The sequence below is a fragment of the Fringilla coelebs genome (assembly GCF_963513975.1).
Source record: "Fringilla coelebs genome assembly, chromosome: 7".
NCBI classification, from domain to species: Eukaryota; Metazoa; Chordata; class Aves; order Passeriformes; family Fringillidae; genus Fringilla; species Fringilla coelebs.
In genome coordinates this window covers 25,613,110-25,637,796 of record NC_140035.1, presented here as the reverse complement: position 1 = coordinate 25,637,796, position 24,687 = coordinate 25,613,110, and the positions used below count along the sequence as shown (strand labels likewise).

Genomic DNA, 24,687 nt, shown 5'->3' with positions numbered 1-24,687 from the left:
AGGATAGCCTGGTCTGGAGAGCACCCAGGATGTGCTCCCACCATCCCTGTGCTCCTGCTCCCCACTTTCTGCAGGGGTCCACAAGCTCTGGGGCTGAAAGTCATGCACCAGGTGATGGGTGCTTTGTGAGCTCTGCTCCTTACAGTCTCTCATTCCCAGTAATATCCGTGGCTGTGCCGGCTGGGACAAAAAAAGCAGAGTGTGTAGGAGGAAGAAAAACAAATTGCTGGTTTGGGGGAAATAAGCAGCACATGGTTGTTTCCCCACTGTGGAAAGGACTCGAGGGCAGCCAGCTACATGCTCACCCCTCTCTCCTGCTGCTACAACATCCCTCTTGGCCAGTGCTATCCTGCCCAGTGAAGGGAGCGTAGGAGGTACGCCGCTGCTATGCTGCCAAACAAGTGCCCATGAGGGTCTGAAACATTAAATGCAGCCAAAGCTAGGAAAAAGGGGTCAGAAATTGACATTTTCCAGTCTTGGCACAACGAGACAGAGCCCCAGCTCTGCTCTCATGCTTGCTTTTCTCTCTTTGCTCATTCCCAGTCCTTTTCTCTCCCCAGCAATAGTGTGACTCCAACACACATCATTTTGTTTTGACACGGCGGAGCAGCCGCCGTGGCCTCGCCTTGACACCGCTCTGCTCGGCGGCGGCGCAGGGCTGCTCCTCTGGCTGGGAGCCCCGGGGGCTGGGGGGACACCTCCCACCCTCAGCAAATGGAGAGACACTTCTCAAAGCAGCAGCACAGGCTACAAGCAGAAACACTCCCTCTGAATCCCCATTGCTCTATTTCCAGCTGAAAATCCACCTCACTTCTCTCTTTCCCACTCCTCCAGAAACACACGACTACTTTAGTTTACAGAAGGGATAAATCCCTGCCAAATTTCAAATTAAAACAGTGCTTTGGCTACAGTTGAGCATTAAAGAAAGCAAACAAGCTGCCACTCCCTGGCTTGGCCTCCCTCTGCAGTGCAGGAACCGCTGGACCTTATTCTCAGATTGCCCTGGGGCTGCCCTGTGCACACCTCAGACTACCACAAAGCCATCGTCAAACTGGGGGGCATGGATAATCTCTTGCAATCCTTGGGCTTTCCATATGGAGATAAGGTGGGAATGTATGGCTGGGCAGCTGAAGACCCCTCCACCAAAAGCACTTGGAGACATGGAGCCAGGCTGGGTGTTTGGTGTGGAGGTGGCCACGAGCCCACACATCCCCCGTTGCAGCCTGACCCCTTCTCCAGCCCTGCTTTTGCACCTCCCCTCAGCAGCGGCACCAGGGCAAGCAAACAGTGGTGGGGGCACGTGTGTGTACAGCATGACTGTGGCATTACACTCTCCCTCTCTCTCAGCTCTGGAGAACCCAGGGAAGGAGCTGACACACAGGTTCTGTGCTCTGTGCTGAGCTCACCCACCCCAAACCGAGCTGCTCCCCGGTGAAGGGCGGCGCTGGCTCCGCGAGGGCTCGGAGCTGGGGGAGAAGCTGGCAGCTCTGTGGCATCCCGCTATGTTTATCACCCTCCCCGTCGTTGCTGTTTGTTTTTACAGAGCAGTGGCTAATGACACGATGCCTCAAACTGGCAGTCACGCCTGCAGTCTCTGCTCAGAGCCGCCAGAGCCACTGATGGAGGAGCTGTGGCGGAAAGCCAAGCGGCTGTCCAAGCCCGCCTCGGGGCCTCGCCTGCTGTCTGCACGCCTCACTCTGCCGCCCTGACACGGGCTAAGTGAGGGCTGGCCCTGCTGAAATCAGTAGGTTTTCACGGGGTTTCTAGAGGGACAAAAATCCAAACACAGCCCCATGCAGCCTGGTTTCTACCTTGTTCCCTTGCACGTAGCAACAGAGGCCAGGAAAAGCCAACCTCACCCCCACAGCCGGGGGCAAGCAGCTCTGGGGACCCTGTGCCAAGTGCCATCCTGCAGGTGCCTGCCCTGGCAGGAGGCTGACCCAACTGTGTGGCCGGTCCCTCAGCTGGTGACTGAGCTCTGCAGCCTGCTCCTGCCTGATCAGCCATCCAGGCACGCTGACATTGCCAAGGCACAGCACTGCCCTTCCCACGGCGCCCTCCGCTTTGCCAGGTCAGCGCTCCCTCTCTCACATCCCCACTAGGCACTGGGTTTGCCCCAGCGCTTACAGAGAGCGCCCATGGTCCCCCTTCTGCTCCTTCAGCACAACACCAACTGCAGAGATAAGATAAAAAGACTGAGACCATCACAGCACATACCACTAGGGAGCCACCACGCCCAGAGCCTCCCCGTGACACACAGGACACAATGCTGCTCCTGGAAAAAGAGAGCCCCCACTGCTCCTCCAAAAAGTTTTCCTCTTTTTTTTTTTAAGAAGACACTTAAATGCCTGAAGTTACTGGCAGAAGAGTTTGCATTAAAGTCACACTAAGCTGTATTTATTTCCTTAAACAAAGCATGCTAATTTTAGCTGCTTTCTTCCCTAGGATGTGCTGCAGCCTGAGCAGCACCCAACTCTCCGGCCAATCTGTCTGTGGCGCACGTACGGAATAATTAATCCTGAACGATTTCTCCCTTTTCATCTGTTTACTTAACAGAATTTTTTTCTTCCTTGCTGGGAAGCCATCAGTCAGTCTCTCCCTCCTTGTTTTTTACATGTGCATATTTGTTTTGAATTTTGCTTGAACAGTCGCTGAAGTGTACAAAATGCAAATTACAAGAGTAATTTGCTTTGCTGTACAATTACAGGAAAAAAAAGCCCTCTCCCAAAAAAGCAGCGTGGGTACTCAGCTTTGCTTGTGTTTGAATAGCCAGTGTGAGGGATCACATTTGAATTATTTTTTTGTTGATGGCCTGAATTCCTAGTAAAGCAGGAAGTTTCATTGCAAAGCTGAGCTTTATGCCAGGGTAAAGAATATGAGAGAAGGAAAATAAAGAGGGAAGGAAAAACCTCTCAAACTTGCAGCAAAATATATTTCACATGAAATGTGATGCTGCTGACTCTGCTGAAGGGGTGAAGGGTGCACATAGGGAAGATGGGAAGCAGAACAGCTGCAGCAGAGGTCCCTGTAACAAGTTGGGGGGACTCAGGTGGAGGGAGAGCAGGGGACATAAACCTGTCCAAACCCTTGGGTACAGGTCCCCTGCACAGTCTGACACGCAGAAACAGGGATTGCACAGAAGAGGAAAGGAAAGCATTGCTGCTTTCATTATTAATTTTGCTAATGGCTTACCCGTTTTTTGCTGAGCTCAGGGACAGAGCATGTGGCTCAGCTGAGCTGGCAGCCAGGCCAGCCCCAGGGGCCCTGGAAAGTCGGATGTCCTGTCTCCAGGGGCCCCAGCTGGAGAAATTCTGTGTAATCACACTGAGCAATTTAGCACTTAGGCAACGCTGGTGAAATCCCCAAACAATTCCAAGAGTCAGTCCAGCCTCCCAAAACTCCCATAAGGACTGGTACAAATGTAATGGATCTAAAAGCTGCTATTAATGGCCCGATCCTGAGTGCAGCGAGGCAGGGAGCCCACAGCATTTGGGCTGCTGGGAGCTGGGTCTGCACACAGCAGGAACTGGAGCTTCACTTGGCTAAAAGGATGCTCCAAAGAGTTTTGGAACCCTGCTTTGCTTCAATCAACAGCATTCTCATTAGCAAAGAAAGAAGAAGAAAGAAAAACCCCAGATATTTGTATAAAAATATCATCATTTTATTACATTCCACACAATACATCTTCAAAGAATTTCAAATTTCCACAAGATATTTTTCACACACAGGCAACTGGGCAATGCTGGGGATGTCAGGGCTCAAGGAGCAGGGGAGAACTGGGAGTAAAAATCTCGAAGTGACCTTCTGTTTTGTCTTTGGTGATTTTGGTTTAAAAGACAGGGTGCCACATTCTCCTCTCTGACACACCAATGCACACTTGCTAAGTCTGTGGGGGTGAACCTGGTCAAAGTGAAATCGTCTGCACTAGGGAGACTGAGCTGACTTTGGAAACGGGACAATATCATCTGCTGACATGGCTTGGGCCGACCTGGAAGTGAGCGCGTGCCAGTATCTCACATCTGTTTTAATCTGCAGCTGGCTGAGGGGGACAGGAATCCACATCCCAAACCAGATGCACTGCAACACCAGCGCTGTGCGACGAGGAGGCTCACGCTGAAAGCGCCCTGGCCCTGTAAGCCCCTCTCCAGGGACCTTTCAATGGCACTGCCTTCCCGGCGGCAGGACTCCCCGGGTCCCGAGGGACAGGCATGTCCCCGCTGCTCTCAAGAACCTTCTGGGAGCCAGGCCCAGGTGCTGTGGTGCCACGAGCACCCAGCACGCCTGATGTGCTCACCACAGCGCATCGCCCTGGGCTTCTCTGCACTCCTTGCTTGTTTCAGACACTCGCTGCTGCAGCTGAGAGGATCCCAATGAAATCTGCTGTGAAACCAGCATGGGGAACTGCAACTGGCTGCACGAATTAAGGCAAGGAGGGGGATAGACTGACACCCCCATCGACACACATCCCCTGGGGATAGGGCTATGCTGCAACAGGGGCCCATACCACTTCAGCACAGTTTGTATTTTTACTTTTTCTCCCAGATCGAAAGGCAGCTCAAGACTGCAGGGAAGTTAACAGAGCTGCTCATCTTGATTCATTTTATGCAATATTAATGGGCAAAGGAGGGATGGGCACTAGCAAGTTTAGAAGGGGGGAGGGAATCTGATCACTCATCACAGATGGACACAAACAAGATGGAGAACCTTGCTCACTGGAGGTACTTTTTTGCCTGCAAACAGATTAGGGTTAAAAATTCAAACCACTTTTGCATGTCATCATTCAGTAATTTATATAAGGCATTTCCACTACAATACGCTGGGCCATTCAACAGTTGGAGGCATGTGGAGGCTCCTCCTTGCCTCCCCAGTTAAAGCAGCAGCAATAGCTGGGCCCCCCAGGTGCACTGGTTGGGCTTGGCTTGCTAGATGTTACTGGTGCTCTAAGAAGCAGAACATTAGCAAACACAAAATTGACATTCTAGAAAGTCAATGGGCAATTTTTATGATTCAGCAGCTATGGATTGGGCAGAAGGAAAAAATCAAACCCAGAAAAGGGAACTATATTTGTCCCTTGAACATTTCTAGCAGAGAGACAAGGAGGAGCCCTTTCCCCCTTCCCTGTGTAAAAGCAAAACCATCAGCACCCAGAGTGAGGATACTTATTAAATAAATAAACCTTCAATTCTCAAGAAACTACAGTATTTAGCATCCACTAAGACCTGCTGAAGTCTACGTGTTACCCTAAGGCTGGCTTTAACAGATACAAACAAAACATTCATTATGAGCTTCTCTGATATAAGGCAACTTTAAATAGATTCACTTGCAGGTGGGGGAAGAGGAGGACTTCCCCTCCCTCTTCCAAACAATGGCTGTGTTTTCATGTTGGCTGCAGAAAGAATAAAATGGAGAGATCTTGCTTTTTGAATGTCTATGGACCTCTCTGGATTCTTCTAGCCATCTGAGGCGGACATTCCTACTGTCCAGCCTGGCCTTTCCTCAATTTGCACCCAAGACATTAACACTATCAAACAAGAAACCCAGCCAAAGCTAGATAAGGCAACAAAAAAGCATTGCTCTCTTCCCCAAGTAAACAAATCAGGGCATTCACCATAAACACGTCCCAGACCTTCCAGAGGAGGTGGGAAGGAGGGAAAATTAACAACAACAAAAACAAAAGCATTCCCTGTGCAAGTAGAAGCAACAACAAGCAAATTAAAAGGGGCTGTTTCTAAATATACATTCAGTCAGTCAGACCCACACAGTCCCATGCACACTCACACACACAGGTTTAGCACATGCACACGAGCCTCACACACAAGCTTCCAGGCTCACCCTCAGGTTCCCTTGCAGGTTGCCTACTGGGAGGAGAAAAAAACCCCAAAACCCAAAGAAGCTGACCAACAACAACAACAAAAAAAACCCTCCCCAAACAAACATAAGAAACAAAATAAACCCCCACCTGACACCCCAAGTATCCTTGAAAAGTAATAGAAAGGGAGCGTTCACTTTTGAAGTGAAGGGGCGGTGTGTCTCTTCTGGCGATCCAAGATGCAGCATTAGTTTAGAGTTTGTAAAAGATTTGGGGAGGGCTGGGGGACGGAGAAGGGATGGAGATATCTAAGAGTTCACACGTATGCTAGGTAAGGAAAAAAGTGCAAAACTGAGGCAACGTATTTGAAGTCTTAGTTTCTGTCTGTCTGTCTGTTTTGTGTTTTGTTTGCTTTCTCGTTCCTGTTCGGCTCTCAGCAGCGCAAGCTGGGGTCTTGCTCTAGTTTTATGGTTAGGGTGGGCTCCACGGCCACAGGGGCCCCGTTGGCATAGTGGGAGGTTTTGTAGGTGATGGAGTGATCACTCTTCTTGGCCGCATAGCGGAACCGGTGGTAGTGGAGCACAAGGGCCAGCGCGACGGAGACCAGCACCACAACAGCACCTCCGGCGGCAATAACGTAATACCAGTAGGCTGGGATGGGCTGCACTGACACCGTGTCCACTGTGGGCTCGGTCCCTGGCAGGAGGGTTGCCCCTGGGGAGGAGACACAGAACAGGGTTGCTAGGTGGGAGGCATGCAGACGCACAAAAAGAAACACACATGCTTTCAAGAGTACAGCACGGAGCAACACGAGGTCCCACGGCCGCCTCCAGATACAGGGTGTGCTCCTAGGGAAGGGCACAGCCTGGCATTTGCTGAGCCCACATTTTCAAGGGCCTTTCCCTTCCCTTTTAATTAATCAGGCTGCCTGGAACGCAATACAAATTCCATATGCACTATTATTACTGTTATTTTTGGCATCAATGAATGTTTTTTTCCCTTCTTTATTTTGGCCATCTCTAGATCAGCCACCTGGTTTTGTCTCCACATGGCAGATGTTGTCAAGCAGTGACAAAACACATCACGATTGTAATTGGAAGTAAAGCATAATCTCAGATGGCCGAGGAAGTTACCACAGGAGACTGGGAAAGACATTACAATGAGAAGCATTGTCATTTTTACTGCCAAGACAGAGAAGAAGTTCTCTGTCTGAAAGTGCTCTGCATACAGGTCTAGTCTCACTAGGTGCCCCATTCACAGACCTACACAGATTTCCTTACTATTTCTTGAAGCAAGAAGGGATGGTTATAATTATTTACAGGGCATGGGCTGCAAAATTCAGCCCAATATTCAAAAAGAAACTCATGCTCTCTGCAGCTTCAGCAAGCCAGGACTATGAATTCATGCAGATAAAGCAACACACCTCGGGAGGGCTGCAAAAGCGCCTGGCCCCCTTGAACTCACGGGCAGGCAGTGCCCAGACTCAGCCCAGCGACAGCCAACCCTTCCTGCTCTCGCAGCTGTGGCGTGTTGCAGGGCAGGGCTGCAGGCTGCTGTCCCTGGCCAGGTGGCTCGGGCACACCTGCACACACCGCGGCTGGAGCGGCGCAGCCTGCGCGCATCGCCGGCGCCCACGGCACGACCGCTCCGCGCCGCTGCTGCTCCTGCTCCCAGCACTCCTGGGGGTGAGCTGCAAATAACTAGGGAGGGATGGATTCTTGCACCACGTCTATTTACTGATTACTTCAAGGGGGCTGGAGTCCCCAGGGAAATTCTCAGGAGGGTTTGCTCTGCTGCTGGACACATTGACCCCCTTCCTGCGCTCACACTGTCCTCCTGCCCCTGGCCGGTTAGTGGGGGGCAGCCCCCTGACTTGGTGATGGCTAGCAGAACTCTGGGGGCTCCTGAGTTCAGTGTCAGCTCATTGTTGAGCTCTGTGCTAACCAAACTCCAGCTTGGTTCCCTGAGCAGGCTTGGAGGATGCCAAGGGGAAATAAAAAACAGTGCAGGATGCACTCAGCTTTGCCAGCAGCAAGGGCATCTTGCAGCACAGCCTCTGCCCTTCCCTACAAACATTGCCTAACAGCAGAGTCACTGGCTGGTAATTTGGGATGGTGATGGCTTTGCTGCTAGTGGCACAGGAGATGAGGCAAAATGATGGTTCCTCTGCCACTCACAAGGCTTTTCTCCTGTCCCCATTCCTCAAAAATTTGGCATAGGGACTAAAACCAAGAATGAATAGTGCACCCAGATGAATAGCTACAACAACAACAAAAAAAAACACCTCAAAAGCTAGAAAAAACCACACAAGCAAGACAAACCCTGCTTTTATAGAGCAGGAGGCTGGGAACCACCCACATATTTGTCATTGTAGGCAAGGAACTCGGATGTCTCAGGAGAAGCCTAACTGCCAGATATGCTGCTCTCAACCTGTCTCACCCAGCTGCCCCTCACCATCAGGAGCGGGGGTGGCCCTGTCCCTCCTGCCCCCCAACAGTGCCTGCAGAAGGGGCATACAGGCTGGGCTGTGTGTTGAGGATGGCAAAGGTAGGGAGCAGGCAGCCCTCTGACCTCCTTCCCTAACTCCACTGGCCACGCTGGTTTGGGGAATGAAAGCAGCACATCCCTGTGCCTCCCCGAGCAGCTGCTGCCTCTCACCTGTCTGCATGGGGGTGGCAGTGGGGGACACCCCGTGGGGGCTGCCTTGAGCTCCCTGTGAGGCTGAGCATGTTCAGTGCTGCCTTGAGCCTCACTGATAACCCCTCCTCTGTCTGCCTCCACAGATCCTGAGCTGGCCCAGACCAGAATGTGACCCAGCACCATCCCCAATGGATCAGCAACACCTCTCCTGTGCCTGACAGCATGGGGGTGCTGGGCTGACCCCCAGGGAAATCATGGGGCTGCTTGCTGTATAGAGGCCACTTAGTGTTTACACTTGGTGACAGTCTCTGCTTACACAGCACCTTGTTTCAGTGAGAGATTTACAAACAAACAGCCTCTCACACCACTGATCTGCACCAGGTCCCATGTGGAAGCTGGGATGGGGAGAGGGGCAGGTGTCAGGGGTGACAAACCGCTCCTGAGTCTCAAGAGAGCGGGAGGAAGGCTTCCCCCTGATGGCTGTACATTGCCCAGTGGAAGGCTGAGTGTACAAAGGGCGTGTCTGGCCAGAGAGGAGCACATGCCATAGTGCCCAGCCTGCAGCCTTTGCCCCTTCCCTATGCACCTCTGCCCTCTGCCTGCCTGGGCATGGAGGGAAGCAGTATGATGTACTGCAGATGATCCTGCTTGTGGGAAAGATCCCTTGGGGAACTCAAGCTGGCTGCAGCTTCAGGACAACCCTGCTTGGCCCTGACCCACTCCAGATGTCCCAGCCAGGGTTTCAAGCATGAGGGTGGTGCAGAGCCCTTCCTCAACCCCCGTTTCCGCACCGCATAGTCCTGCTGAGGAGATAGAAGAAGTCTGGAGAGTTCATTTAGCAACTGAAGTCATTAAGGAATCACACTTAGTTGTCTCTAAGCCCTAATGAAGCCAATCCCCAAAATTAATGATTGTTCTTCCTTACATTGCCAGACACTAAATATAGCTGCCCATCCACTCAACACACAGAGCTGATGTTATCTGCTCTGTTTTTACTGGCTCTGCTGCTCTCTGGAAGTTTTCTGTTATATCAGTGGAAAAGTTCACTGCTCAGGGAGATGGAAAAAAAAAATCCATCTTCTTAACTTAATAATTTTTCCACTCCCCTTTGCCTTCTGCCACACACACACTTGCCCTTCCTCATTTATTCACTAGTGCTCTCGTCTTAATAAAGAACTGCCTCCTGCTGTTGCTGTCAAGTTTGTGGCTGCTGTGTTTATGGCACAGCTTGGAACACCAGTCAGTGGAAACCTGATTTAGTCCCTACAGAGTGGATATTTTTTTGTGGTTGTGCTGCTGGTCCTCACACCTACAACCTGGCCAGGTACTGCCCCATTCTCTTTTCAATAGGAAACACTCTATAGGGACTAGTTTTGGAGTTTTGCACTGAGAATCAAAACCCAAAGAAGGAAAAGCAATAGTCATCTGAGGAAAAAAACCTGAGAAAATCCTTTCCAGAAAGCTGCCTGGAGGGCTGCCTGCCTTGCTCTGCCACTGCCGTGTCACAGCTCATATTCCTTCCTGAAATCACTGATATTAACTGCTGTGGACAAGCAACACAGCTGGACTTTTCATAGATGACACAGATGAAAGCAAGTATTACACTCATCTAATCTGAATGCCACAAAACCAGTGTCAGTCTCAACCCCATAACTGCTACCTGTCATTGCTCCAGGGAGATATCTCTATCTTGATTTTAGGATACCAGCAGGGAGAGAATCCATCAGTCCCAAAGGCAAATTTTTCTCCCCATTATTTTTCTCCATGCCTTATTTGGAATATATCTCTTATTTTTCACCTGGTATTTATCTAATTCCTTGCTTCCAGACGCTTGTTGTACCCTTTCTTTAAGGGTGGAATGCATCAATGCTCAAATGCAGTACAGTTGAAGCACACTTTCCTGGTCCTGTAAGGTCCCGACCCACTAGGTGAAACATACACCACCCACACAGATTCTCTTCTTATTATTTGCTTTGTGATCCTGGAGCCTGTAAGGTGCATATTTTCAGCTTTGCTCCCAAGCCAAGAGAGGAAGGATTTGCTATTATTTTTAATGGGATCTGATTTTTTCAGCTCATCGTGTAATTGCAGGAGTGGGGGCTATAGAACATCTCAGTAATTCATGCATAGTTTTTCTCTCCAGCTCCATTTTTTTCTCCAGCCAGGAACTTCTTTCCCTTGTTTTAGCCTCCCCTTCTGTTGGGCATGTCTGTCACTCTCTTATTTTAATTATCATGTAATTGCCTCCAGTCTTCATCTTCACTTCTCCATCTTTTCCCTCTGCACTTTACTTTTTCCCAGGTCACTCCATCCCTCTGTGCCATCTATTCCTGCCTGTCCTCCAGGGAAACCTTTTCAACTTTTGCCGCAATGGCAATTGCTTCCCTGCTATGACCAATGCTAGGATGATCCTGAAGGAGCCAGGAAAGGGCAGGAGCTGTTGGAACAAGCTGGCAAGTTCTAGGGGGAAGGGGAGGTGTGCCTGTAACAGCATCTGCCTGTGGTGCTCAGGTGCTCACTGTTTCTCCCCAGCCAGTGTGCCCTGGGGAATACGACAGGGAAGTGGAAGCAGTCAGGCAGCAGGGCAGGGGCAAAGGGGAAGACAAGCAATACAAATTACAGGACTTTAGGATAGAATAGAATCTGAGGACCCAGAGAGGGGTTCAAACTGTAACAAGTCTCAACAGACAAGGATGGTGTTTGCAGAATAGATACCAGACCAGGCCTAGGAGAATGCAGAGCAATGGTGGAAGTCGTGAATGGTTGTGAGGCTTTGACTGTCACCTGAGAATATCGCAGCAGCTTTCCAGTAACACCACAAGCCTGAATATCAGATAAATAAGCCTATGAACAAGCAGAACTGAATTCCTAGCTGTTACAGTATAGGTGTGATGTAAAACCTGGTGTTAGACCCTGCACTTGTCCCTCACATTGGTAACACCCCACAGCCTGAATCCCCGGGACAGAGTCGTGCGTGTGCCCTCGATCTCGGCGCCTGCTTTGCCATCGCTGCCGCAGCTCCCAGTGCACGCACCCAGGAGAGACAGCTCTGCCCACATGGAAGTGCAGCTGCTTTGAGGGTAGAGTCCAGCCATATCTTACAGTTCACCAGCACAGTACAGACATCATGCCCCAGTGAAAGCAAAGGGCATGTTGATTCAATTGACAAAACAACTCTCAAAATTAAGGGGAGCTCCAAGTTTGCTCTTCATTACAACACACCCCCCAGACATATTCCTGAAGAGGCAGTCAGGAAAACAAAATCCAAATTTAAAAAACACGTAAACCCCTCAGACTAAACTGATGTCTGCAAAAGTAGATAGCTTTTCCCACCCCAGAGCAAGACAAACAGCATCCCATCCCCCCTGAAAAGAGAGAGGCAGTTCCTTGGAGTTCCTCACCTTTTCTCCTACCCTGCAGGTTTGATCAGAGAAGTGTTGGTTTCTATTCTCCAGGCTAGTATTAAGCTGTTAAATGTACCATTTCCACCTTGTTTTCCTTTTATTCACTGTCAGCTTCAGAGGTTCTCATGGCAGTTTGCTCTCTCACTTGTACCTCCCAACTCCCTTCCCCTTCCAAGCAGACTCACCCCACCCTCCTTTGCCAGCACTGAACACCGCCACTGCTAGAGCATCTGTGACCTAGAGAACCACCTTCCCTCACAACAATGTGAATTACTGCCACCAGATTTCACTTTCAACTGTCTACTCTTTCTTTTTTCCATTTAGGTCAGTTGAAAACTACTTTTTACTCTTCAGCCTTCCCAGGCTTAGCTGCTCTTCAGGAGCTAAGTGCTTCTCATGATGGCAGGTTTCCTAACGCTGTTCAGTCCCAAGACAGGGGACTTGCCTGCTTGCCTGTTCCCCATCACCTAGCAGAAGTCAGAGGATGCCATCTCCTGCTACTGTGGTGGGGGAGGTTTAGTACACAGTTGCCATTTCAGTGCTCAGAACATTTGCTGTTTGTACAAGCACACACATTGCTTTCCTTCGATGTAAAAGCCCATGCCAGCAGAACAAAACCACCGAGAGAAGTGCAGTTTTACCTGGAAAGTAGGGGTTCTCACCTGGGAAAGCTGTGATGGGTTCTGCAGAGGAAAAACAAAAGCTCATATTAGAGAGGAGAGTATTACACACCAAGCCCCCAGTTCATGTCCCCGTTGATTTGCAGCGGCTGAGCGAAGCAGGCGGGTGGCTGTGCCCCACAGGAGCCACTTGCTGGGAACAGCACAGGGAGCCAGCCAGCCTCAGCCAGGACTGTGAGAAACCTGGTCCCAGCTGGGGCCCAAACAGACACAAAAACATCAACTCAAACACACTTCAGAGAAAAATATGTCTGAGGCTGAGGCTCATTTGTATTCAGGCTGGCTGGCCTGAGTCATCCAATGACAAAGCCTCACCTGGCGCAGTGATGAAACCCTGAAACCCCCTAAATTTCCAAAGTGGTTTTGGTTTCTGGCTCAACTCTGGCACTGTTTCTCACACAGGAAATGTGTTAATTCTGGGCAGTGATGCCCCGCTCCTCTCTGTCTCACAGTGACAAGATACAAAGGCAAGGGATAGTTTTCCTTCTTTCAAGATACTTTGAAGATGTAATCTATTACAAATTACTGGATCTGAAAAGCAATAATCGGTACTTACTACTGATTACTTTCTTGCAGAAGTAATAGACTTCTGATTATTTTTAGATTACTTCTGCATTATGCCTGTGAGTCACAGAAGCAGACTCTGGCTCTACTGAGTGCTATGAAATCATCATTTGGGTTCAAAATGCGAAAGACACATTTGTCAAAGGAAAAAATTATTGTGACTTATTAGCATTCTTTCATGCTAAAAAGGAATCAGATTACTTCCAAAGATTATATTTGAAAAAACAGTAGCCTGTGCTGGAGTCAGCTATTCTCATGGCTCTGAAAGAAAGAGAGCAGCATGGCAGTGCTACCATTTCATTATTATTTTGGTGAAACTGGAAATGACCCCCAAGTTATGTCAAAGTTTGCAGTGGGAACCCTTTGCTGGAAATTATCTGAAACAAACAATCCTTATGGGTTTTAAGATCCACATTCAACTTCCTAGACTGGGTAAAATAATTTTGTGTAGCAGTTAGGTGTGGTTTTTGGGCTGAAAATGCTTGAAACTTCATCATTTATTAATGCTTTTGTTTTTCAAATATTAAGCTTTAGGTTCATGAGGCCCAAGATACAATAAGACCGGAGCTAGGTGAATTGCTGAGCTCCAAAGAAGTTAGATAGGAAATACTATTAGTGTTAATCATGGGTCTTGCTTCTCTTTAATGCCATAGAAGGCAAGAGATTAAAACACCACTGTCAAGCCTTAAATACCGGGAATTTGACATCTGAAGTATTAGCTCCTTTGACAGATGGGAGACCAGCAGAGTTCAAAGCATCAAAGAAACGGGGACTGATGGTGCTTAAGAGCCTCTCTGGCGCACTCCTAGTCCTGTTTTATTATCAGTGCTGGCTTCTGCACCATCTTTACCCTCACCTGCCCGCAGAGGGGGGCAAGCAATGTAAGCAGCTCTTCCCAAGCACGGTTTGTCTGGTGCTTCCTCCCCTGAGAAACACCCCTTGGGACAGAGTGTTTGTCCTGCTTGGGTTGGGAGGCACTGGGATCATCCCTTGGTGGGGGTAAGGAGAGTAGCTTCACTGAATGGGGCCTCTCAAAGCCCAAATGGGAGAGAGGCTCTTCCCTGCTTTTTCCATTGCTGCAGGATGGGTCAGACACTTCCTAGGGAAACATGCTTCGCCCTGGTAATGCACAAGAGCAGGACCTCGCTGCTCTGGGCAGCTCTCAGCACAGATCCCACTGTTTAGATATTGCTGGTCCCATGCTCAAGTGGGATACCTCTAAATACACACCCAAGCAGGACACAGCCAGAGCCATCAGTTGCATGGATATGCCAGCTAGAGGAAAAGTGCAGGGCAATGGCTCCACCTGCAAACTGCTGAAACATGCTTTTTTGCTCCTTTTTTTTTCCTCAAGTCCTTTCTGTTTTTACCTGGCTTTTGGCCTGGTTTGGGGAATGGTGAATTCTAGGGCAGAAATTTCTTTTGTTATTCTGTTAACATTGCTTTAAAACCTCTCTGCAGTTTTTTTTTCTTCTTATTAGAGAAGACTCCTTTTGAACTCGTTGGCCCCTCTAAGTGTGTAATACTGACTGACAGCTGGCTTCTTTTGTTCAGCACTTTCCTTTTAAATTTGGTGTATGTCCTTATCACATAGAATAGTCCTCAGTAACCCTCAGCTGCTCTTTCAGCTTTGCGTGGCAGAGACATGTGCTTCCCTCTCCTCACACCGAGGCAGGCAGAGCCCCTGTCCCCCAGAGGCTGAGTCGCCCTCATTTCTTTCATGGGCAAAGTCCCAGCTGAGACCCAGAAACTCCTGCTAACTCCACCAGGGAGGTGTGGCACCCTGACAGCTTGCCAGCCAAGGCTCTCCAGCCGGAGCTGCCCCCTCCCTCCTGCCCCCAGGGCGGATGCAGCACGTACCCATGCAGCTCTCCAGCGGGATGTCGGTGCCCAGCCGGATGTCATCCAGGGCCAGCTCTCCCGAGTGGCCATTGCGGATAAATCCCTCAAACACGATCTGTGGGAAATGGGGACAGAATGTCAGTGCTAAGTTGGGCGCTTCCCAGCTTAGAACCACCTGTGGAGAGTGGCTGCTGCTCCCAGAGGAAAGGGTGGGAAATTGCTCCGGGCTTTCCCTACAGACTGTGGATCACCTGACACTAGTCCTGCTTCCTTGCCCTGCCTCTGCCAGCCCTTTCCCAGGGAAAGCTGCTGTGCATGGACAGGTTCAACAGAGAGATCTTCGCCTGGCCTGGCAGCTCTTGCCAGGCTTGCAATTTTTTTCAGTTAAATGCCTCCCATAAGGAATAAAGACTCAGTGAACCCCCCTAGCCCTTGCACAGATGGTGCAAGTGGCATAACTCTGAGTTACTGCAGTGGCAAATTTGGCCCATGGTATTAACTGAGCTATGATCACAAAAAGGAAGGGAAGGCCACAAAATGCACAGCTACATTAACTGTAAAATGCTGTTCCCATCAACATTGCATAAGAAGTATTGAAATGTCAGAGGAGAAGGGTCAGCTTATTCCTACTTAATCACAGGCAAAATATATTTACAAAAATAAGCAGAGTCGTTAGCTCTAAGAACTGCTGAGTGGAGACACTGGCAATATTTACATAATGACGCCATTATTCAGCATGCTGGTATATTCACGTTTAGCACACAAAGTAGTCAGCCAGCGCCCATCATTCTTATCTGTGGGCATATTGTGTTTTCTGGTATTTTATTAAAAAGCCAAACCCATACAAACAAACCAGTCAGGCAGCTCCAGTGCAAAGCTTTTGCTTTGTATCCCCCTGCCTACTCTGAAGGCATTGGAATAGGCTGCCAAGAGAAGTGCTGGAATCACCACCCCTGAAGTGTTCAAAAGGCATGTGGATGTGACACTTGTGGATACAGTTTAGTGCTGCACATGATGATGCTGGGTTAGTGACTGGACTTGAGGATCCCGGTGGCCTTTTCCAACCCTAGTGATACTAGGATTCTAATGGTCCAAATAATTTCCTAGGGCTATGTACTTCCTCTCCCCATATTAGGTGCCCCCTTTCACCTAAGGTGCCTGGGTTCCATGCCTGCCTAGAAGGACACCTCCCTGAAGGGCTGGGCATCTGACTGCACAGGCAATGGAATGTCTGGGCTGTGGGTCCCAAGCTCCGGCCATCAACCCACGTGGGAGGCAACAGTTTGGAGGGGTCAGTGGCCTGACAGCAACAGCTCCCTGGGTCAGGGTCAGGGCTGGGAGCTGGCTGCAGCAAGGCTCTCCATCAGGGTGGTCACTAAATTGCTGCCTCAAGCCTGGGAGTCCATATTTCCTTCTGCCTTGGAGGGTGCTGGATGCTGTGCTGATGCTCATTAGCAAGTGACAACAGTAGCGCTGTCTCCCTGGCAAATGGCACGCTGCCCAGAAGGGACAACCATGCCAAAGACACTCCTGGAAGCAGCAGCCTCTCCATGGGATGCTGGTACAGCTGTGCCAGAGGGGCTCAGGTGGCTGTGGCAAGGCAGCACAGTTCCCTTCCTCCCTCCAGCTCATCCCTTCTCTTCCATTAATCTCTGAGAGTGGGACAGGGCCCAATGATTCTACAGCCCGGCACCAAGCCCTCTGATCTAGGCTAAAGGATCACAGAGGATTCAAAACCAGCCTGCATTCCCTCTTCCTTCTCCTATGTTAACACTTGCAGCTGAGGCTGGAGAATGGCTGCCCACCCTTAGGAGCTGGCTGCACTCCCTCCCATCTTCCCACTTCTCCTGGCTGCTGGGTTTGCTCCCTGGAGCTGCACATCTGCCTCCGGTCAGATGATCTGATGACCTTCACTTGGAGGGGGAAGAAATGCATAAAAACAAAATGAAGGAAAAAAAAAAAGAAAAAGGGAGAAAATTTGCAAAATGGGGGATCTGAGGAATAAGAAAGGCAACAGGCTGAACAAAGGCCCAAGTCTGTGCAGAAGACAGGCACTCTCAGAATAACAAACAGTGTAGCTTAGTTACTATGGTAACTTGAGAAACACAATGAAAACAGCCACATTTCCCAATGATGAATGGGCCTGGGCCCTGAAACACTGAGATCAAGATGCTGGAGAAGTCTACCCGGTCCAGCACACCTTCTGCAAGCATCTTACCCGGTACTCCATGTCGTAGCTTGGCAAAATGATGCGGCCTTCCCTCCACTCCTCCCCTTGGTCCTCCGTGATGACCCACAGCGCCTTGTGCTCCTGGCTGGCTTCCCGCCACACCCGCAGCATCACCCCATTGCTGCCCCATGCCTGGTACTGGAAAACCATGCAGACAGCACTCTGGGGCAAATAGATGGTGGGGCTGATGAGCCGGGCTCGCTGGCCTTCCTGCCTTCCGCTGCTTTGCAGTTGCAGGTAATTCTTGACATCTGTTCAGAGAGAAAAACACCATTCTATTGTTTTCTGCAGCCAGTGGCAACAAGTGTCTCACCTGCTGCCAAGTGGCTTTGGCAGTGCTGCATGGCAGTGCAGCCAGATGCCTGCAAAAGTGGGGTCTCACACCAGCACCCTTTGTGTGCTCATCCAGCTGTGCCACTGCTGTACCCTGTGCAGCCCAGGCAGGGCATCGAGCTGCACACTTCCCTCACCAGCCACCACCCTCTCCCTGGGTAGGAGACCAACAGCAGAAAGTGGTTAAGAAAAAGATTGACATAATTAGAAGAAGTTAAAAAGCTGGAGCAAGTTATTGTCAGAGGAAGTGATGCCGCGATAATTGCATTGGCAGGGGGTATGTGTGTTTATTCTACTGGGAGCTTCCTCAGTGAACAAGCCTGAGGTGGGTGCCAGTGCTGAAAACTCCTCTTGTTTTACAGATACACACAACAAAATGAAACTCTAGCTCTCAGTTTTTCTGTAATGCAGCAAAACAGCCTCTAAAGCACAGCACAGAGGAAGGACATGACCCAATGTGTGAAGCATGCATAGCTGACAACTGGGTGGTTGCAAACTTGAAGGTAGCTGAAATACATACAACAGAGGATTCACTTGCTCTAATATTACATTTAAATTGTGGCACATTTTTTGTCAGTCCTCAGGGAGGAGAGATTTGATACACTTGATATCCCAGGAGAAATTCAAGGCTGAGGCTGGAACTGAAGATATTTGATCTGAATACCAATAGCAAAAAGCACATGGATACAAATCCCGAGGCACACCTGACTTGATCTGGAATCAGTGGTTTCCAGCCCTCCCTGATGAAAAGCCTCCTCAAGGAGTTTCCCATTTGCAGCTTGGATGTCTGAAGTCCCTTAGCACAGACTGAAAGCCAAGTGTGTAGCTGAAGTGATCTTTACCTGTCCCTCCATCATGACCAATGCCAGGACAGAGTCCCTTGGGTTGCTCCAGCTGCAGAGCAATGTGACCCAGACAGGCCAGCTACAAATATTGCTAGATTTTGCCTTTTGCTCCACAGAGGGATGTGCACACTTGCTCTTGCTGCACAGTGGGCAAGTGCCACTGGTGCTTCATGCCAGCATGCGCCAGCCCAGGCACAAGAGGGTTATCTCTGACCCAGAACTACACTGAAGGGTTTGTTAGTTGCTTCCCCCACATCTCAGCCTGTGTGCCTGATGGGCCAAGCTCTGAGCAGCAGCTTGGCCCTGCCTGCCCTGCTCCCCCTGTGACTTCAGCGCCCACAGCAGCGGCAAGAGCAGTGTCTGTACTGAGAATGTTTGCAGAGTGTGCTCAAAACACCTCCAAAACTTAAACCAGAGAGACCTGAACTTGGAATCCATGGAAAGAAAAGTCCCAACAGAAAACAGCAGCTGACATCACTGCAGCTCAGCAGTCAGGAGACATCACAGCCCAAGGGAGATCTATCAACAGTGCTGGCCCTGCTGCAAGATCGTCAGTGCCAGAGAGCAGAAACCAACCACTGTGAGCTACGCAGCCTTCTAAAATAAATTTAGGACAAGATAACAGGAATATTTGCCATCATTCTTCTCCTACCATGTGTGATCAAAGTACTTCAAAAGCATATCCACTCCTATGAACTTTCACTGATTTTGCTGTATGAAGGACAAATCTGTTCCCAACTGGCCACATAAAGAATCAGCAACATTTTAGCAAAATTTTCCAGCACCTGTGAAATGTCCCTGGGCCACTTGGCACTTTATGCCAACAAACAGTAGCAGAAAAAAAGGATGAAAGTGTGTTTGCCTACTCCTGCTTGAGTGAATCACTTGAAAAAGTACCATGCCGTTTTCTAATGGAGGAGTGTTCTTGTGATTTACCTCAGAGTGGTAGTAGTGGAGGAGGAGATGTGGGAGATAAACAAGTGGAGGAATTAAAAAAAAGAACAAGCTGTACTCCATGCCTAAGGAGTGATAAGGCATAATAAGTCATCAAGGTCTCCTGAATTAAGATCCTCTTTTTGTAATTCACTACAAGCCTCTTCAAATAAAAAAGCAGCAACAAGAAAAGAACAGCAGCAACAAACAAGGGAGCAAATCATACTGCAGTCATACACTCATCTCACAGCTGAAATTGTGTCACAGGCAAATCTTAAATAAATGCACTAGCCAGGTTCAAGAATGATCAAATCCAGATCCTCAGAGTTCAGGACCAACCTTTGGTGCCAGTACCTAAGCAGCCTGGCTGAGTGCAGGGTTTTGAGCCATCCTTGGATCTTCCCATAGCCCAGAGCTGACTAGAGGGGACTGACTATTCTAATTGTGCAGCTGGACACATCCCACTGTCCACACCCCAAAAGCCAGTGGTATCCAGTGTGGCTTCCTTGCCACTTCAGCAGAGGTTCTTGTGTGCCACTGAGTCACATCCCTCCTGCCAGGATTGACACTGACCTTCTGTTTGCTCCCATTCCCATTTGATAGCAAACTGTGAAATCAAAGAAACTCTTAAACTGCAGCCAAAGCTAATGCTCCCTTCAGCAACACAGGATCTTTCAGAGACTTGGGAACCCTCCATCTCCTGTGCTCCCTGCCCAATTCTTGCTGGGGCCCAGAGATCTCACCAGGACCTGCCGTCAGTCCCAAGGGCTGCAAGGATGCTCAGTCTTTGGGTGCTGATTCCAGGGGCTCCCCTGCAAATAGCAGCGGGTCTGGGCACTGTGCACTCTTGCTGCTGGTACCAGTACTGGTTTCTGGGGTGGAAAGCCAAGTACAGGCAGGCATGACTTTCTATGTCATTTGAAGATGAAATGGATGGATCACTCTAATGGCTAGTTGAACCTTTGGAAAAGCCCTACAAATTTGCTGAGACTGACTGAATAAGGGCACTGTGGAGCTAATTGTTGGAACAGTATGTGGAAGCCTGGTGGTTCCAGTAGTCACTCTGTTTGATACAGTAAATGGAAGCTTTTGGCACAGAAAACATCTGAAAGGCTGATTTCCCCTGTTAAAACACTTGAAGGGAGCTTTGCAATGATGAGCTGATCAATTCTTCCAGGATCAGAAATGCATTTTAATCTCTTTCCCAGAACTTTGCTTTGCAGTCTCTGTTCCTAACACGATAGCTACATCCTCCACAGAACTGGCTCTGCTAGTTCAAAGCACCGGCTCAAAAAAGGCAGGGAAACCCACTCAGGCATTTTACCTCTGTTTTGCAACTGATGCTACGGAATAAATCTCATGGACGATTTATGGGATCATCTGGATGTAAGGGAGCCAGTAATGTGAACATGGAACCACCCCAGCCAGATGATGGCAGAGCCCCTCGTGTGTGCATGGCAGTGAGTCCTGGATAAATCACCAGCTGGGCTCTGCAAACCAACCATCTGGGCAACGTGGTTTTCTCTTGGCACACCTGCCCCCTCCTGCTAGGAAGCCATCTGAGAGGACATTAGGGGCAATGGGGGATGAAGCCTCACAGTTTGGGTCAGACTGCAAGCACAAGCCACAGCAGCCGCCCCCTCTGCAAGGTCAGCCTGCCTTGTGCTTGGGTCCTGCACATCTCACACCGTCTCTCAAGGAAAGCACCTTCCCCCACGGATCTCAGCAGCACATCTGGAGGGGTTCCAGCAAAACGTGTTGGGCAGCATGTACACAAGCAATTATTGAGATTTCAGATTCCCTCTGCATTTCCCCCTCACTGGTTGTTGTTGAGTTACAGCTGCTCCTGAGCCACATGAATTGCCCTCACTTACATCCCTCCAAAGGTCGCTGCACTCTCCTTTGTTTCACGCTGTGCTTTAGCTGGCAGCACGGCAGCCCAGTGGCAGCCACCTCTTGTCTGTCAAATCCCAGAGGTGACCACACTGCTGTGGGCACTGTCTGCTGCTTGCACAGCCCCAAATGCCACCCCAACCACACTGTGGTCAAGTGGACATCCCAGTGAGGCATGATCCTGCTGTTCTTCTGGGGCATGTGAGGTGGAAGCTGCATCAGCTCTTGCCACTCCTGGGGAGCAGATCAGCTCGGATGCTCTCATGACTGCAGGGTGGTCTGGTAGCAAGGGAATGGCAGCTGCATGAATATGCAGATTGAAATTGGATAGTTATCATATTTTTAAATTTTTTGGCAAATCATGCAAATTCACCTCAAAAGGCTGCCACTATAATTTCATGACAGGCCTCTCCTCAATGACAGACTTTCATTTAGGAAGGGAAGTCAATCCTCCATAAAACTAATATTTATATTAACTAGATCACTGCATCTACTGGAAAATCCCCTCAATTTTGATTATGTGTTAATTAGCCTGCCAAGTCCTTGCCATTTCAGTCTCTAAATCAGCCCATCAAAAGGCATAAAATCCCACACTTAGCCAGAACCAGGCTCTCAGCCTGCTCTCCAGAGCCTTTCTAATGGACCCGCCATTACATCCTCTCAATTAAGCCTCACGCCCTCAACAGCACAGTGCAACTGTGAGTCCTGTTACCTTCCCCAGGGAGTGCAGGGAGGGCACGCTGTCCCTGACAAATCAAATGCCAATTAGAGCCCGACATTTATGCTACGTGAGCTGCCAGCCACCAAAACTTGTCCTTTGGCAGTGTGGCAGGCACCCTGCCTGCCCCTGCATGAAAGGTGTGCACAGCCCCAGCAGCCCAGCGTCTGTGCCTGCACAGGTGCAGAGCTGAGCAGGCTGGTGCTGCACAGGCGCAGAGCTGAGCAGGCTGGTGCTGCACAGGCGCAGAGCTGAGCAGGCTGGTGCTGCACAGGTGCAGAGCCCTGCACAGGCTGCACACACTCACTTTCCCCAGCCCTGCTCTGTGGCTCAGTGCTGCGAAGCCATGGGGTCGTGCACGCGCTAAGGTTTGAGAGACGGTGTCCTGCTTTGCAGAGAGCATTCCAGCCTGCTTTTTAAGCAGGAATGTCACTGGTGTTTGGGTCCAAAAAGTGACTGAGGCAAGCAGTGAGCCCCAGAGAAATGGTTTCTTCTCCTCTGCCTCCAGCCCAGCTCAAGCAAGCAGGAGCTTTGCTGGAACAGACCATGGCCATACCTCCTTCTCTCATGAAAGACAGTATGGGCACATGGACAGCCAGAGCCTGGCCCTAGCCAGCAGCCAGGGAACAGCTGCTGCTCAGCAAACCTCTTGTGATTGGGGTGCTGGGGTGTCCCAACTCTGCCATGCTGTGGGCAGACAGGGCATGAAGGACTTTGTAGCATTTGCTGTCCTCACTGTGCAAATGAGAGTCAGGAGAGGCACGTACATCTTTGCTGAGAGGCAATCTGCACCACACGTGAGGGGAGCGAAGAGAGACAGAGATGGATATGTGGTCTCCTTCCCACAGTGTGCAGCTGCTCACTCATTGCACAGAAATGCTTGACTTTCATACCACCCCACGTGTAAAACTCCTTCCTACTTCAAAGGACACAGGATTGACCCTTGTCAATTGAGGTCAAACTATGTCCCCAAGGCACAAGCCCTGAGACTCTCATGAGAGTAAGGGCAGACCCACTTCAGTTGAGCCCTGCCCTGTTAACACCATGAAAACCTTTCTGCTGGTTTGGACACAGTAGAACCAAGGCCTTCCGGCAGCAGTTCTCATGGATTGCAGGAAAAATGCGAAACTTTCCCTTTAAAGATCCCAGGGGGAAAACACAGGAATGGTAAGGGGTCACCATCAGCTTAAAAACAGCTTAACATTTGTTTCTCTTAAAAAATAAGCTCTTACGAAACTTCAGAGCACTATAAACACTCCTCTGCCGAAAACACTTTGAAACAAATAAACCTTTCCCTGCAGTGTCTGCAACCAAGTGAGCAGCATTCCTGACCCTCCAAGCCAGCAAGGCCACGGCCCACAAGAGAAGCTCTCAGCGGGTTTTTGCAGCCCAGCCCAAGAGCTGTGTGGTCAGGAGAGCTGCAAGGGTGAAAGTGCTTCCTCTCCTGTGCACACGTACAGCTGCCAACATCCGAACAACACGGGGTTCACGATGCTGCCAGGGCTCTGACCCTGATGCTGTGTTCACCCGAAGGAGAAGCAAGACATGGTAAAGCTGCAGATCCCACAGTTCTCTTCTAGAATCACAAGGTATTTGCTTAAGCACTGCAAAAAAAGGGAAGGGGGGAAAATGGGCAAAACACGGAGATTCCAGCTCTTCAGTATTGGCTTATTAGTGTGGCATCACTGAGAGCAATACAATCGCACTGACCGTCTAAGGAGACAACCCAGGATCTCTAGACCCTTCAGGATCAAGACCCCAGTGAAATTCAAAGATGGTGAAAAGTTAAGGTGCCCAAGTTATTAACCCAGATTTATTTTCAGGTCTTAAGACCTTTATCTTGACACCAATGGCATGCTGCCATTGCGTGCAGCAGGAGGAGGGATGAAATCTCATTGAAACCTGAACTTGTTGCTCCGTGAAGCTTGCTAGGTGCAGCTAAGGGGAATCTTTCTACTGATGGGAAGCATCTGAAAGTCCATAGAGGGAAAAATCCTGACAATCTCTTATGGGAGCATGGAAAAGTGAGCCAGTGGTATTTTCTAGGCTTGCAAAGGGCAGGTAGCAGTTGGAACCACGCTGGGCTTCTGCTGAGCTGGGCTCTTTGGGTCCACTTTCACCAATGAGGTCCCCAGACCTGTAATGGGAGCCTGCAGGAGAGGACGTGGAGTTAATCCATGGTGCAAAGAGCCCAAGGAACACAGGGCTAAAAAAAGAAATGCAGAGCTGCCTGAAAGAGTATCTTGGAAATAAAAATAGTGGAATGAGAGCAGTGGGTGTCTTGTCAGTCTCGAGAAGTTCTCTGTGCCAAAGACAAGGAGGAATTGCATGCAGCGCATAAAATGAAATTGGGAGATATCTGAGGAATTCAGGCCTGTCTCTCAGCAGACTTTTCTAATCAAGTGCCTCACAGAGGATATTTCACCATGGTCATTTCCTTTCCTCTCTCTTATGCAGACTGAGCCAGGGCTCTTCCTTTCATTATTATTTTTTCCTTTTTAATTTTAATTTTTGTTTTGCCATTTTCAAAAGAAGTAAAACCACATTCCACATAGCTCTTAAAGGCACAGTACACTTTTTTGCTACTGTGGAGCAGCCATGGCCTCTAGCCTGGGCCAGCACCTTTAAATCAGAGCAAATTTGGCTCCAGAAGCCTTGAGTTCTCCTTAACTTTTGCCCTGCCTCTAACCAAGCACAGCTGCTCTCCTTCACCCAACTGCTCACCCCAGGGTGGGGAATTCACAAGCAAGGACCACCCTGAACAACAGCTTTTCATTCCTTGCTCCCTGGAGTCTG

General features: G+C 49.6%; 1 protein-coding gene across 5 annotated transcripts in view; it reads right to left on the bottom strand.

The window, feature by feature from the left end:
• NRP2 (neuropilin 2) overlaps window positions 1–24,687 on the bottom strand; it is an 88,845-nt gene that overhangs the window by 7,718 nt on the left and 56,440 nt on the right. For 2 of the 5 annotated variants that reach the window (XM_084209804.1, XM_084209805.1), the window contains exons 13-15: window positions 17,158–17,420; window positions 14,958–15,054; window positions 12,516–12,536 (exon numbers count right to left, since the gene is read on the bottom strand). In XM_084209804.1, the coding sequence (XP_084065930.1) occupies window positions 12,516–12,536; window positions 14,958–15,054; window positions 17,158–17,420 (381 nt within the window). Of the gene's footprint in view, window positions 1–3,673; window positions 6,524–12,494; window positions 12,537–14,957; window positions 15,055–17,157; window positions 17,421–24,687 lie in introns of those variants that run through there. The other 3 variants (XR_014616326.1, XM_084209806.1, XM_084209807.1) reach the window with 3 other exon arrangements.